The sequence below is a fragment of the Staurois parvus genome, unplaced genomic scaffold, assembly GCF_062004578.1.
Source record: "Staurois parvus isolate SC_StPar_1 unplaced genomic scaffold, SC_StPar_1.0 ptg000080l, whole genome shotgun sequence".
In the NCBI taxonomy this organism is placed as follows: domain Eukaryota; kingdom Metazoa; phylum Chordata; class Amphibia; order Anura; family Ranidae; genus Staurois; species Staurois parvus.
In genome coordinates this window covers 10655420-10671467 of record NW_028317876.1, presented here as the reverse complement: position 1 = coordinate 10671467, position 16048 = coordinate 10655420, and the positions used below count along the sequence as shown (strand labels likewise).

Here is a 16048-nt window from a genome sequence, read left to right as displayed (position 1 = left end):
AGCGAAATTTACTTTCTGCACAAACATCTTGTTTTCATGCCTTGAATCTAGAAGTCAGTTTTTTAGAGAAATGAGTGGAACGAACATCAAGTCATTAGTTTAAATATTAAAAACATATGCAGCCGTTACAGTTGTTTTTGTGATACAACCTGGCAGCCCACACACCTTGTGTATTGTTAATTAACTGGAGGTGATGGGGCATACAGCTGAATTTTTTGCCTTGGGCAGAAAAAAAAACAAATATATTGTAATATTGATTTGGGGCTGCCAAACGCGCTATATTAAACAAATGACCTCATTTTTTTCTGTGCTAACTATAAGTACGATGGGAATATATTTATAAATAGAGCTTAACAGCATAGCATAGAAAAGCAGAAATGCTATGATCCAGGAAGTCAGGGCTTGAGGCTTTGTGCATAATGTAGAACTACTTGCTATGGCTGGATCTGGAAACAGGTTAAAGGTCTAATCTTCTAAGTACAAGCAGAATACACTTTAAAATTATTAAAATGTTAGTAGTAAATTATTTTTTTTCTGTTTTTTTTTTTTTCATAATACTGTCTAAAATGTAAAATGAACTCTGTAGTAGAATATGTCTCAGTGATGTAGCAAAGATAGCACATGGGCCTGGGAGGCCACCTATGACCCTCTTAAAAATGTTTGTTTTTTCTTCCCCTGATTATAGAACCGTCATCTTTCTGTGTTTCTCATGCAAAAGACACCTTGAGGATTACAAGTAAGTTATACCACGCCAGGCATTTACATGCAGTGTAGGCTTTATTATTAAGGTGGAGTCCTTTTCAGACTGCATCAGGATCTACAAGATTGGATTAGTGAATTCAACAGAAACTGCTGCAGCCCACCGACATGTATATGTAATTATTTGCAGCACTTGGAGGGAGAAAGGAATGGAAAAAGCCATATAATAGTTGAGATCTATCTCCAGCCAACATTTTTAGAAGTAGGGCAAGAAAAGAGGTGACATTAAAACAATGCATAAAACAGTTGTAGTTTTTTGTATCTTTTAATATGTGTTTTTAAATGCAATAATACATTTGGATATTTCTAAAAAATATGATGTAATGACAACCTGCTTATCTGATATGTTGACAATAATAATTATTCTGTGCATTTAGTATAGAATATCATATACAAAGGTTGTAGATTTACACTATGCCCTAGAGGGATTAGATTTTAAACAAAAGATTGTTAAATTATGTGAAGACTGGCTTAGTGCCTACAGCAGTGTTTCTCAACCTTTTTTCAGTCAAGACACCCTTTAAAATTATGGACAGTCCCAAGACACCCTTTAAAATTATGGACAGTCCCAAGACACCCTTTAAAATTATGGACAGTCCCAAGGCACCCTTTAAAATTATGAACAGTCCCAAGGCACCCTTTACAATTATGGACAGTCCCAAGGCACCCTTTAAAATTATCGACAGTCCCAAGGCACCCTTTAAAATGATGGACAGTCTGGGGTGCCTCCAGACTCTCCATAATTTTTAAAGGGTACCCCATTCACAAATGTGAAAAACTATTCTAATAGTTTTATATAAGCGCAGCAACATCCACACTTGTAGGACACCCAACATTAGAGGAGATTTATTCTTCCAAAGCAAATTCACTTTTGCATACTGGTACTGAGTAATATTCCAGTGTTTCTCTTCTCCCTCAGTTTTTCTCCATCACTGAGCTAATGTGACCCCAGCGCTGATGGAGTAGGGAAGGAGAGGGTCAAACTACGATGCTGTGCAGGCAGCTGACATCCTCCTTATCAACTGATGATGTCTTTGGATATCAGGATGCCTGCGGCTAGACGTTCGTAATGGTGAACAATGAAAGCCTGTGGGTTTGTGTAACTAAAAGGCAGGCTTGATCCACCTGCTGGCTTGTATACAAGTTTTTATAAAATTTTTAAACATTTTGCCAAGGCACCCCTGATGAAACCTCAAGGCACCCCAGGGTGCCTGGGCACCCTGGTTGAGAAAGGCTGGCCTACAGCACTAATACTAGACAGAATACTTTCTTTCTGTAAACACTTGAACGTTGTTCAGGAAACCTTGCAATCTTGCAATGCACTGAAATTGCAGTGCTTTCGCAATCTGCAGCGGGTGTCAGTGCAAAGTTAACGACACCCAAAATGCAGCTCACAAATGCAGTGCGTTTGCCTGCACTGGATTGCATGGTACAGAAGTTCCATGCAATCCAGTTGCAGTGCGTTTCCAAAAGTAGTGCATGCACTACTTTTGGTGCGGTGCCCTTTCAGCCCCTTCAAAATGAAGGGGCTGAAATCATACTGCGCAAAACTGCATGTGAATTCACATGCTGTTCCTAGTGTGAATGGCCTCTTAGGGTTATTCTTTTTGCCCCTTTATTATGGTGGTTATACTCCATTGCATCCTCCTTACCCACACCAGGATGAGGGTGGTTTCATGGTGTCGCTCCTTTTTATATGGATCTTATTGAGCAATATAATGTTGAGATATACTAAAAAAGAAAACAAAGGGATGTATCAGTTGTTGGCTGCTTAAATAAGCAATTAACACAAGACATTAGATATGTAATTTGAAATATGTCTTTATTATTCTGATACTTACTCCTTTATTGTTTAGTGGGCACAAGCAACAACATTTTATGTGTTAATAGTTAAGTCAATCAAGTTCTACCAGCATCTGTTTGTAATTGTTATACATTTTTTGTATGGGTAATGTCAGTATTGTAGAAATTGTTTGAGGGGTGGGGGGTGTTTCTCTTTTTGTTGGGTAAAAAATGTTGTTTTTTTGTAAACCATACAAAACATTTAGCAAAAAAATCTGATTGAAAAAAAAAATATTCTTAAGCAGTTAGTTAGTTAGATATTGCAGTGGCTAGACTATTTTGCCTCTAGTGGCTAATATATACAATTTTACATTTTATATAATACAAAAAATATAGAAAAGCAAGTATGTCAGAATGCAAAAGTCACATCAAAATGACTTTAAGGTAAACACTGCAATTATACCGTCAAATATGCGTCCACTGGAAATACATAATTTTTTCCCCTTAATTTACTTTTAAAGCATCATGAGACCAAAAGGGAATTTGTTGGCATCTCATATAAATAAAGGTTAGGCTAGGTTATTAAAGGGTTATTATAGGTTAAGAAATCCAGAACTAACCATTAATACTGTTCAACATTCTTTGCAGAATTGTAAATGTTCTTTGTTCTAGAAGCTGTTATTTTTAACATGGCATCCAAGATAAAAGGATTACATTTGCAAAGATAACTGTGTATGTAATGATTTGCCACTTTTAAAGGATTGTTCTTGAGAATCTTGTCATTTGTTTAAAGGCAGCTGCAACACAACATTTTAATGAGCACTACAGTTAGTCTTACTATTGGCCAAATGGTTATGCAATATCCATTTATCTAAAAGCTTTGCATAATTTTTTTCGCTAGCTAAGTCATTTTTCTCACACACTGACAGCTCTTTACTTCCTCTTGTTTTTCCCTCAGTTTTATTCATTTATTACTTCACTGACAAGACTGTTGTTTTCTGTATCTTCGTCTTTTTTATCTGATCCTGATTTGAACCTCGGTCTTGGTCTTTGGTGCAATGACTTTTCACAATCTAGAAATCTAGTGTTTCAGGAATGGGTGCTACTGACACACTTCCAAATTATGAGAGGTGTTTGATGTCTGAAGACCCCAGCAGCTGCCTCTTAGGGAGTGCCTGGTTCCAAACGTTCCATTTGCATGCATTTGAATTGACGCCTTAGGTCTAATGTGTTCTTATAGGTCAAGGCTAACTTTAAAAAGGCATAGGGCAAGGAGTTTGGTCATAGTTTCTTTCCTGTAAATGTTGTCTTGCTCATTCCCTTTAATATAGTCACACAAAAACTACAAGGATTTTGATTTACTAAAGGCAAATAGTGCAGTTTCACTCATTTTCTCCAAAACCTGATTGACTATTCTTTACAAAGTGAAGTTTTTCCACATTGCATATACTAAGGAAAATGTGTGCAATGGCAATTTCAAAGTGCACAGTCTATTTGCCTTTAGTAAATCCACCTGTGTCATTATGAGAGTTATGGAGAAAGACACTACATGATCTGCAGGCACAAGTTTTCTCATTTTCTATAGCAACCAAGTCTCTATATATATATTTTTTTCCACTATATAAAAAGGAAGAGTAAGAAACAAACTCCTTACTATGAACAATGGAAACAATTTCAATTTAAGAAACTTAGATAAACAAGGCCCAGTGAGAGGATGCTCTACAATTTTAATGATAAAAATACAAATGGTAATTGTCACGATCGCGGCGTCAGACCCCAGACCTTCACACCAAACTTGTGACCGAAGGACCGGACGATCTAAAACCACGATGTGACATGCGTAACAATGCCACACCCAGCTTCACCCTACACAGCAATTTTCCAGCTAATGGTCAACCGATCGATGCGCCGTCAGCCTGAGCGATTGTTACTGGGTCAGGTTAATTATGCAACTAACCCTTCGCTGCCACCACCCCTTTTTGTACTGAGAAAGGGGAAACTCTCTTTATCAAATATACACTGTAATGCTTGAAAAGTCGTCTGTCCAATACGGTCACCGCAGGCCGATTGGGCAGAGGATTAAACAAACACAGTAGCGTCTCTTTAGAGGCAGGAATTCGTAAATTGCAATTAAGCTCTTTAGAAACAGTTTAACACTTTCAGAAAGAAAAGACTTATTACTAAAAGAGTCAAACAGGTGCAATAAAATATTTACAGAAAAAGATGTAACTAAGATATATATATATATACACACAAAGAACCATAGCACAGCAAAGAGATAACAGGGAGAAGTTAAAGGGTTAAGTTACTTGCCATTTAAGCCTTTGATGTAAGCAGATCCAAGTTGCAGAGCGAAAGGGTCTCCCCAGGTGGTATTGATGTTACGAATGGGAGATTTCTTCAATGTAACTTTTTAGGCCTGCTAGCCTGTGTTTTAAAGTCCCCCAGCAGGGGGGTGGCTCTGAGTAACTGACCAATACTCTGTTTAGGGAGGGATCGTCGGGCGGACTGTGAATTCGAACCAACATCTTCATACTCCATGATATGAAACATATGGGACAAACTGACTTGAGGAATGTTCATTTAATTCTGTCACCTACGCTGCTAGGTTTTATGAGGTTACAATCTCTTTCAATTCCTGGGAAAAGCTGCCTTATCTCGGTTACGAAGTGAGAAATTACACATGTTCTTGGCAGCTAGGCTCTGTCTCTCTGGGGGGGGGGCTTTGTAGCTCTGGGCCCCCTGCTGCTCTACCTGCCAGTGACACTTTTAACACACACACATCTGTCACTGTGCCTCTCAGGAAGGGAGGGGGAAGGAGAATGAGAAATGAGAGACACAATATATACTCCGTACCAAGATGGAGGTGGCTACAAAATGGTTGAACTGCGTACTTCACTGTGTTTTGCGCAGTTTTTGCGACAGTAATGAATTAACCACTTGCCCTCCAGAGGATTTACCCCCCTTCCTGACCAGGCCATTTTTTGTGATATGGGGTGCTGTGTTACTTTAATTGACAATTGCGCGGTCATGCAATGCTGCACCCAAATGAAACTAAGTCCTTTTTTTCCCATGAATAGTGCTTTCTTTCAGTGATATTTGATCGCCTGTGTGGTTTTTTCTTTTTTTGCACTATAGAAAATTAAAAGACCAACAATTTTGAGAAAAAAACAATACTTTTGACTCTTTGCTATTAAACATGTCCAGTAAAAAAATGTTAACAATCAAATTTCATCTTAAATCTAGGCCAAATATATTCTGCTACACGTCTTGCTAAAAAAAAATCCAAATATGTGTAAATTAATTGGTTTATGTGAAAGTTATAGTGTTTACAAATGGCGGTATATATACTTTTTATTTTTTTCACTAATAATGGTGTCAATCAGTGACTTATAGTGGGACTGCAGGACTGCAGCGGGCATTCTGACACTAGGGGAACTGACTTGGTGTCACTGACATCCCCAGTGACACCAATACAGTGATCAGTTCTAATAAAAAGCACTGACACTGTACTCATGGCACTGGGCAGGAAGAGGTTGACATGTGGTGCGATCAAAGGGATAACTGTGTGCTGTTTTACTGTACGCTTCATGTGTGCTTCCAACTGTAAGCACACTGCTTTGTATGGCTCGGCTATGCAGAGCCATACAAAGCAGTATGCTGGAGCCGACAGGAGAAAGAACTGTATTGATTACATACAGTTCTCTCCCCCCCCATCGATAATGCTCGGTGATCACTGGGTGCCGGAGAGTAATCACCGTCCGGGTCCAGATGATTGACAGCTAAGGCCACAAATAGTGAAAATGCAAAATCATGTATATATATATACGTGATTTTGTGCACCCCTGCCGCCCTGTAGCAGTATATCTGCTATAGGGCGGTGGGAAAGCAGTTAAAATGTATATCTTAAAATATAATTAATTAGTGTTCAGTTCCTGAATGTGTCTTAATATTCCCTGTAATCTTCTGTACCATGATTAAAATCATATACGTACAATTTGTACACAAAAAGAAATGAATCTTGTTTTGCATACAGTTTGCAGAGATTTCATTCTGCAAAGTTTCCATGTTGATTCACTATTTATCACAAAGCCAGAAACCAGTTGTGGAAAGGTAGGCTCTTTCCTGGTTGTATAGCTTTGTTTTAGCGCCCTCAGACAATGCATAGCAATCACCCAGCCTGGTAGAATTCTTCCACAGCATAAAATGACAATGGAATGTCTAAAATCAACAAGCAAAAATATAAAATATTTCAGCTTACAAGTCCTTAAATGCTGTGGCTGCATTAATTTTTTTCATTTTTTTTCCCACCTGTCGATCCTGCCAGTAACACACTTTCTGTTCCAGGAAGACAATGATCACTCTCTGTATTGCTAGTGGAGGAGAAATGTTGTTACCCAAGCCTTCTTTCCTGCTTTGGACTACAAACACCCCCCCCCCTACTCAATTTAATGGGAAAGTTCTTTGTAGTTCATAGAACAGAACTTGGTAGACTGATAACATTCTTTGAGATTATAGTTCTGTGCACATGAAGTTACAAGGACACTGGATTTCTGGCAAGAGCAACAATTTTTTTTGTATTTGTTGGTACTTAGCCTGAAAAAAATGGAAAAACATGAAGCTAATTCAGCCTGCACAATTAGGACTGGTAAGATGCAATATATTAAATTTTTCTTCTTGGGTTTAGATACACTTTAAAAATGTAATGCACAAGATTGCTGGATCATATCCATCAGTAAAAATTAAATCTCATATAAGCTTTCTCTTATCTGGCATAAATATTGACAAAGATCAAGGGTTCTTAACTGGGATATACAGGATTCTCTGCATCATTGAACCTGAAATTAAAGTGAAGAAATCAACCTGATATTTCAGATGGCATGTAAGTAAAATAACAGCAAAAATGTTACTAGTTGTATAAAGCTTTTGTATTTGCATTTTTCCTTTTTTATACATCAATTAATATGATAAAGTCGTTATGATGTTCTTACAGCTGTTTTTTCCCAGCTATCTATATGTAAAGTTATTGCCTTTAAATTCATACTGGTATATACAGAATTGGTGATGATATTGACAATGATGTTTGTGTTTTTCAGGAGACTAGGTGGGGACATATTGGTCCAGGGGTGGCGAACAAGTTAGACACAAAGAGACAAAATTTTAAACTGTGAAAGTCAGAGAGCCACACCAAAAAATTCTGAACTAATGGACTGCAGACACAGTACAGGAGATGACCAGAGACTGCGGACAGCACAAGGATGACCAGAGACTGCGGACAGCACAGGGATGACCAGAGACTGCGGACAGCACAGGGATGACCAGAGACTGTGGACAGTACAGATGACTGCTGACCTTTGGGGAGGTGGGGTGGTGGGGAGCGGGTACCTGAATTTGACAGGTACCCGCTCTTACTTCCGCAGAGTTTTTGTTTGATCTTACCTGTTCCTCGATCCAGCCGCGCGCGCTTCTGTAATGGTGCTCGGCATGACAGCCGGGTGCCCAGTGCGCATGAGCGAGAAGCACTTGCGCTTTGTGATTGGTCCGGCGGCTTCTGGGATCTGTCATGTGTCCCAGGTACCGCCTTACCATTCACAAAAAGCACCGCTTCTTGCGCATGCGCACTTGGCACCCGGCTGTCATGCCCAGTGCCCACACTACAGAAGCCGGAAGACAGCGCGCCGCTGGATAGAGGAACAGGTAAGATCAAAGAACAAAGAAGTAAGAGCGGGTACCTGTCAAATTCAGGTACCGGCTCCCCACCTCCCCAAAGGTCAGCAGTCATCTCCATAAGGTCCCGCTGCAGAGCTGAGCGGCCGGCCCGGTATTCTGACACGGCCGCGGTGGAAATACCAGACCAGCCGCTCCAGAGCCGCATTCATTTTGGCCGGGAGCCGTGTGTTCGCCACCCCTGTACTATACTATTATATTAGTGTCAGAGTCATTTTGATGTGTGCAATAATTCTTTCTCATAAATGACTATGCGTATGTCTCTTCTCAAACTGTACTTACAACCTAGAAAAATTCAGATAATCCAGTATATTAGACATTTAATAATATGTTGAAAAAACCACACTCTATTTTCTATCCCAATATCTTGTGATAGTATCAGAAAAGATAATGCATTTTTGTATGCCTGATAAGCACAGATAGTTGTACAGCATGATTAATATCTGTCCTCCTCCCCAAAGACACTGTCAAGGACGCAGCACTATATATTTGTCCAAGCTTTTGTACAAAGTGCAGAACACATTTTCTTCTCTAACACTGGAAAAGACTGTCTGTGTTCTCATCTGAACTCACCAAATGAATTGATCAATTTCCATTTTTTATGGGATCTGTAAACAAAATATTATATTCTTTTGAAAGTGCTGATTTACATTTTAACAACTTTAGAGCCCTGTAATGGAATAAGGATTTAATTCATATATTAGAGCAATCAATAAAAACTGAGAAGGACACTTAAACAGCTTCACCCATCTAAGTCTGGCATCATATTCAGCGCCTAGAAAGTCCTTGACAGGCAGTTTACGATGCCTACTTTATAGTACATCACATTCAGTCTCTTTGTGATAATGCTATTTCTGTATACATATGTATATTTTTAATTTCTCTGATGCATACTTAAGTAAATGCTCTGGACACTTTTCATACATAATACATTCTATCCAATTAACAGAAAACAAAACTTTTATATCCCTTGATTATGTAAGCAATTTCACTCCTTCAACACCTCCCACCTGCTGTAAATATAACAATAAAAACACCACACACAAACAGAAAAGTTACCTAAAGTAATTAACGGTGGAAGAGAACCAATACAGGAGTATTGAAAGGAGTTTGTTGCACTCTACTGTGATGAAAAATAAATAAATTAAATAAGCAAAAGGCAGCCATTTTGTCTGGCCAAAGATACCCACCCAAGGCAGCCAGCTTGTTAAAACGCAACTCAGTTCATTTTGTTTTAGATTATTTTCAGTGTCTCCTCCTGCTTCTGTTGAAAGATGTCACTGACACCAGAAATGAAGAGAGCGACCACCCCAACAGCAAAGGGAAATACCTAGTTAAAACACTTCTCATCCTATTTTATCAAAAATAAAACAAATTCTATATACATACATCAATAGCCAGCAAACCCTGAGGCACTGGAAAAAAACAAGAGATTCCTATGGAGGAGGTTATGACAGAAAAATATAATCAATGCTAGTATAAAATAAATAATTTCCATCAAAAGAATAAAAATGGGTTGCTTGTAAAGAAATATATATTTTATTTTTTTATTGTGTATTCATTCATTACAGGTTATTATATAGCTCTGATAATGTATGCAGTACTTTAAATATTTTATATTCACCTCAGTCCTTGCCCTCAAGGAACTTGCAATCTCAATTTGGTTACAGCATCCTAAACGTATACCATACTGAAATGGTTAAATCATATGATGAGGTTCCAAAAACTGAAACTTTTAGTCAATATGTCTAAAAGAGGTCATCAATGCCTGGAAAAACCTGACCAAACCATATGAAGATATCTGTTCTCAGTAAAATTTTTTGTTCTTAAAAAAATATTGAAAGTAACATGACAGCTTAAATGGACCTGTGGTTTGTATGAGCATATTTACAAGGAATAAAGTACATTAGGAAGTGCATGAAACACAGGAGAAAAAAGGAAGTACCCCTGCAAAATTATGAAACTACCCAGAAGACAATGGGAATGTACAAGATAAACTGTGACACTGACCAGGAGAGAGTGTGCAACTACCACATGGATAAAGATTGACTAACAGAAGAGTACACTGATCCACCCTGTTCTTCTCCCAGCTGGGTCCGACTACATGGACCCAATCATGTGACTCAAAAGGTCACTTTCAGAGTCCTGGATGTTTGCATTAGGCCCCAGCTGGAGAGGAGATGGGTATTTTATTTTGCAGCTCTGTATTGGCTGTACCACCAATAATCATCCAAGCAATATCAAAGCTACCCAACACCACCCCTGCAAGCCCATTCAGGGTCACTCTGGCTGTAGTTATGTCCTGGTCAATATTAACTATGATTACAATTTGCTAATAAAATCAATGTTGCCATTGGAAAATATTGGTGGAAAAATTAGCAAACATGCTTAATGCCAGATGATCTAACTGTTCCATGAAACAAAAAAGTGTTTTTATTAATCTGATACAATACGCAGTAGATTTTAAAGGTATAGTAAAATTAAATTGCAATAAATCTGCCTTACAGAATACTAATAACTGCTTAAAAGCACACATTATATTGACTTGGAGAATTGTAATCAGATATTGTTCCACTACACCTTCCCTGCTGAGCTCCTCTAGTGTCTCTTTGGCTTTAGTTATGTCCTAGTCAATACTAATTATGATTAACTAATATAATCAACATTGAATTTAGAAAAAAATTGATGGAAGAATTAGCAAACATCCTTAATGCCAGATAATATATGAACGGTTAGTCAAAACAAAGGTGCCATTATTAATCTGATACAAAACATTGCAGATTTTAAAGTAATAACAAAATTGACGTATATCAAATCTTCCTTACAGAGTACTAATAACTGCTTCAGAGCACACATATTGGATCTGGGAAATGTTTAGTTAAAAGGGAATGATTGAAGTTCTTCATATGGTTATAAGTTCAATAATCCAGTATTCAGTCTTTTTTAGAGCCTCTGCTTTTTTTATTCAATAGGTTTGAGTTTTCCAAGTAGAAATACAAACTTACAGAAAAGTATCCTGAAAAGATAGCTCAACCCCTTAAATTAACACCTGTAGGGGTACAACCTGAAAGTCATCACACCAAGTATTCAGAGAAGCTTGAAGATGGGATAACTCCCAGGTATATGTTCACATGAGGTCCTTATAACCAAATGTCCATATTTAGGAGCATATAGAGAACCATGAGAGAAGAAGAACCTCTGTTTTTGTGCTTTAAAAGTGCCAGTTCAGGCAGCTTTTAACATTATATGAAGTGCAGATACCTATGAGAAGACCCTATTAGAAATGTCCCAGGTGCATGCTACTTATGGCCCCTTACATGGATCAAAATTGGCAGGTTCAGCAGACCGAATATCAATCCATGTATGGGCAGGTTGGTTCTACAGAAGTTGATCTACCAACTGACTTCTGTACAACCAGCTTGTCAGGTTTTTGCCGATTGATCAGTGCTATAGCTAGCAGCACTCATCAGTGTAATATTGACAGGGGGAGTTCTTGCTGCTGTCAGAATACATTAGTTCAGCTTGATGTGGATGGTGGCATTTAAAAAAAAAATAGTGTATGGCCTGCCTAATTGATAACCTTGGAACAGGCCTAAATCACCCTGTAGGATTTGATATGCTTATTGACCTAGCAGACAGCATATTGAAACAGCACTTCTTCCTAGTGCTTAGATAAATATGCTATGAAGGACTTATCTGACTTATGCAGGCCATAGTTGGGCCGTTTATCGGCCCAATTTTCGGGCCAATAAACGAAAAATTGGTCGTTGCTGGTAGCAATGCTGCCACCAATATCCACGAAAAACGTCCGTTTTTCGTTGATTTTCCAGCATGACCGATAAAAGTAAATAAGAAGATCCGCGAAAAACTGCCGACGGTATTGCCCCACTAATGGCGTGAATATCAGCCGATTTTTCGTGCGGACGAAAATTCGGCCGATAAACGACCCATCTATGGCCTGCATTAGGCCTCATGCACCAGTAGCTTTAGCTGTAGAATGTGTTTTTTAGAGTTTTTTAGCCTTTGCATTTTTTAGCAAAGTGTGTTGACCCTTCCATTAATTTGATTATTTACTGCTGGAAGCATTTTAAATCTGTGGATATCTTCTAATTCACAGGAGTCAAACTGGCCGCCCTCCAGATGTTGCCAAACTAAAAGTCCCATGAGGCATTGCAAGATTAACAGTTACAAGCATGACTCCTAAAGACAGAGGCATGATGGGACTTGTGGTTTAGCAACAGGTGGAGGGACACCAGTTTGACACCCCTGTTCAAATTCATCTCAATTTCTTTCATCAACTTGCTTTTTTAGTCCAGGAAAAGTGTGTGCTGGGGTACTCACCTGGCTCCCATGCAGTCCAATTACGGACTAAGAACAGTAAATAGAAGCTGCAGCACTTTTTGAAATATATTCAAAGGCCCCTGAGTCTTCTTAACAACTTGTTTAAAGTAATAATTAAAAGTCGAATTATAAGTCAGCAATCCTGCAGCTGAAGATTACTTTAAAGGCATCGAGTTGTACAAAGTTTGCTGAAAGCTCTGCAAGTGCTTTGGAAAAACTAGCTGTACACAATCCTGCATCACACTCTAAAGTCTCTGTGTACAAGGCTAAGCTTACAGAGCAAAGAAACAGAGAAAAAGTATTTAGCTGCTTAACACGAGTCTAGTTTTTCTGAGAATGTCCAGCCTGCATTTCTGCAACGGTCATCAACCACCCACAAGTGTGTGTATTTTCCAAAAACCCCTTCCTGCCCAGCCCCCAGTGTCCCTTTAATACGGTCTGTATGGGGGGTTGGAAGGATCACCAATCACGTGAGCACTGTGTTTGGCTACCACAGTGGTCAGATGATCAGGAGTCTGTCTCTCTGCCTACCGATCACTAGCAGGGACCTAGAGTTGTCTTTGACAGTTTGGTCTCTTTGTCGGGAGCACACAGTGAGCACATTCTCAGCAAAGAAACCGTGGCCACCCAGTGATGTATATGTATGGTGTGTGGGCGTTAAAGCACATATATGTTATGTGAGTAGTAATAGGTTAATCGTGTACCCGGAGGAAGAAGGAGGGGACAGAGCCAGTGGAGGACTGCCAAAGAGGAGGTAAGGGATCACACTGTGTAATATTGCTGCACAGATCAGATAAGTATAACCTCTTTTTTATTTTATTTAAAAATTGGCCGTTAATATCACTTTAAAGTACAGCTGTAGGCATTTATAAGCCAGTCTAAACAAGTACCAGCTCACAGTGGGAAGGTTTCAGCAACACAGACAGTACTTTCAGTCCAGAAGAGTGACAACTTTGTTCTGAATCCAAGAGAAGTGCAGCATTGTTGTCATCAACCACTCACAAGAGTAAGTATTTTCTGATAACCCCTTCCTGCCCAGCCCCCGGTGTCCCTTTAATACGGTCTGTATGGGGGTTTGGAAGGATCACCAATCATGTGAGCACTGTGTTTGGCTGCCACAGTGGTCACATGATCGGGAGTCTGTCTCTCTGCCTATTGATCACTAGCAGGGACCTAGAGTTGTCTTTGACAGTTTGGTCTCTTTGTCGGGAGCACAAAGTGAGAACATTCTCAGCAAAGAAACCATGGCCACCCAGTGATACATATGTATGGTGTGTGGGCGTTAAAGCACATATATGTTATGTGAGTAGTAATAGGTAAATCTTGTACCCGGAGGAAGAAGGAGGGGACAGAGCCAGTGGAAGACTGCCAAAGAGGAGGTAAGCGATCACACTGTGTAATATCGCTGCACAGATCAGATAAGTATAACCTCATTTTATTTTATTTAAAAATTAGCCTTTAATATCACTTTAAAGTAAAGCTGTAGACATTTATAAGCCAGTCTAAGCAAGTACCAGCTCACAGTGGGAAGGTTTCAGCAACACACACAACACTTTCACTCCAGAAGAGTGACAACTTTGTTCTGAATCCAAGAGAAGTGCAGCATTGTTGCCATAGCATCACAGGAAGCTGCATTTGGTTGACTTCTTTAGCTGGCTTAACATGTTTTTGGGGAGTTTGGAGGGGGACTTAGAGAAAACTAAGTGCAGATACACTATTAACCTCCCTAGCGGTATGATTATTTCAGATTTTTGGTGCTGAAAGCGGTACCATTTTTTTGCATGGAAATACGTAGTTTTTTTATTGTAGGCCTGTAATTTAGGAATAACTCACTGAAATCTGTCCGAACAAGAGTCTAGTAAACATTCCGGATGTGATAAAACTTGAAACATGAAATCATAAATTATAATTTAATAAATACTCATAAAAAATTATTATATAATAATACATTTAATTTAATAATATAATCAAACCAAAAACACTGAAATTTGAAATATAGCGCCAAGTTCACACATCACTGAGCAAAGTCGCAGAATCGTTTTCAGTGTCTGATGATGAATTTCCCCACGAATCATTATCACTCAATTCTGCAAGTGGTTCTGATTTACTATCGCTGTTCTCTAGCTGGTCTAAAACCAATTTTGAACTAAAGGGATGCTTTTTGGACACCATGGACGTTTCTTAGTTTCCAGGCAGAAAGAACAGTCAAAATGCAGGCAGGGGACAGGACAAAGCACTAGGGACAAAATGTTTGTGAAATGGTTTGAAACAGCAATGTTTTGCTATGAAATAATTGTTTTTAAAAAAATGACATTTTTTAAAATTTTCATATATCCTGCTGGTTCCGACGCCCGTACGTCCCGATGTCACAGGGACCGGAACACGGAAGCCGGATGCTGACATCGGCCGGAGGAGATGGCTGTGGAAGCTGCAGGGGACGCATCGCGGGAGCGAAGGACAAGGTAAGCTCTGCAGGGAATCCCTGTGCAACGCTGCATGGTAAGCCCGAGTGTAGCTTGGGGTTACCGCTTTTGGTACTGAAACTCTACCCCGAGCTACACTCGGGAATACCGCCAGGGAGGTTTAATAAGTGTTGCTCATATTTTTTTTAATGGGAGGTCATAGTTCTACTTAAATCTAAGCAATCAGATAATTTTGCATTACAAAATTTCATTATTTCAGACCCAGTGAAATGATAGTCAATTGGCAGGACTTCTCATGCTGCATAAATATAAAGAAAGAGCCAACATAGCAGTGAAGTTTTTATTTAGCCTCAGGATGCTCTTTAGAGTTATATCTTTGTGCAAATGTTAGCGAAAATATCAATCTTAATCTTGTTACACATTCTTTACTTTTATTTACAACACGCAATTAAAGGGGGAAATGAGAGGCTTACTACATCTTTAAAAACACACATACCATAAACCCACCCTTGTTTTTTTATGGCTTCTTTAACAGGTGTCCAGCAGCTTCATATATCTGAGTGTTGCACTGAACATGCACAGTGAATAATTAGTTTAATCCACACATGTCTTTTTAATTACATCCACATTCTATTGCGATTACAAACAAGATATGATTTGGCTGATATTTCCATGTAATAAACTGATTATTCCAGCCGCCTGTTATTTCAGTATCAGTGCCATTTGTCTAAGCAAGAAACCTTCTGTAACACTTGACATTGAACTGAGCTGGTATGTGTAGAGCTAAACTGATTTTGCTCCAGGAAAAGTCTATGTTGTGCATAGACTGTGGGTGATAATAACAGAATTAGTCAATTCTTCAAAGAGAGCAGTATTTTTCTTGTGTTATGTTTGTAATATATTTTCATGGCGGAATAATTAAATGAGCGTTTATTGAAGGCTTTGTCTGCTTCACCACCCTCTGCACTCGAACTGTTTTCAGCTCAGCGGAAGCAAAGATATTGACAGTGAATGGG

General features: G+C 38.9%; 1 protein-coding gene across 13 annotated transcripts in view; it reads left to right on the top strand.

Annotated features, from left to right (window-relative positions):
- TENM3 (teneurin transmembrane protein 3) overlaps positions 1 to 16048 on the top strand; it is a 1391898-nt gene that overhangs the window by 601632 nt on the left and 774218 nt on the right. For 11 of the 13 annotated variants that reach the window (XM_089669645.1, XM_089669650.1, XM_089669647.1 and 8 more), the window contains one exon: positions 686 to 736. The exons of the other annotated variants lie outside the window; for them this stretch is intronic. In XM_089669645.1, coding sequence (XP_089525771.1) covers positions 686 to 736 — 51 coding nt within the window. The remainder of the gene's footprint in view (positions 1 to 685; positions 737 to 16048) is intronic. 13 annotated transcript variants of the gene reach the window in all.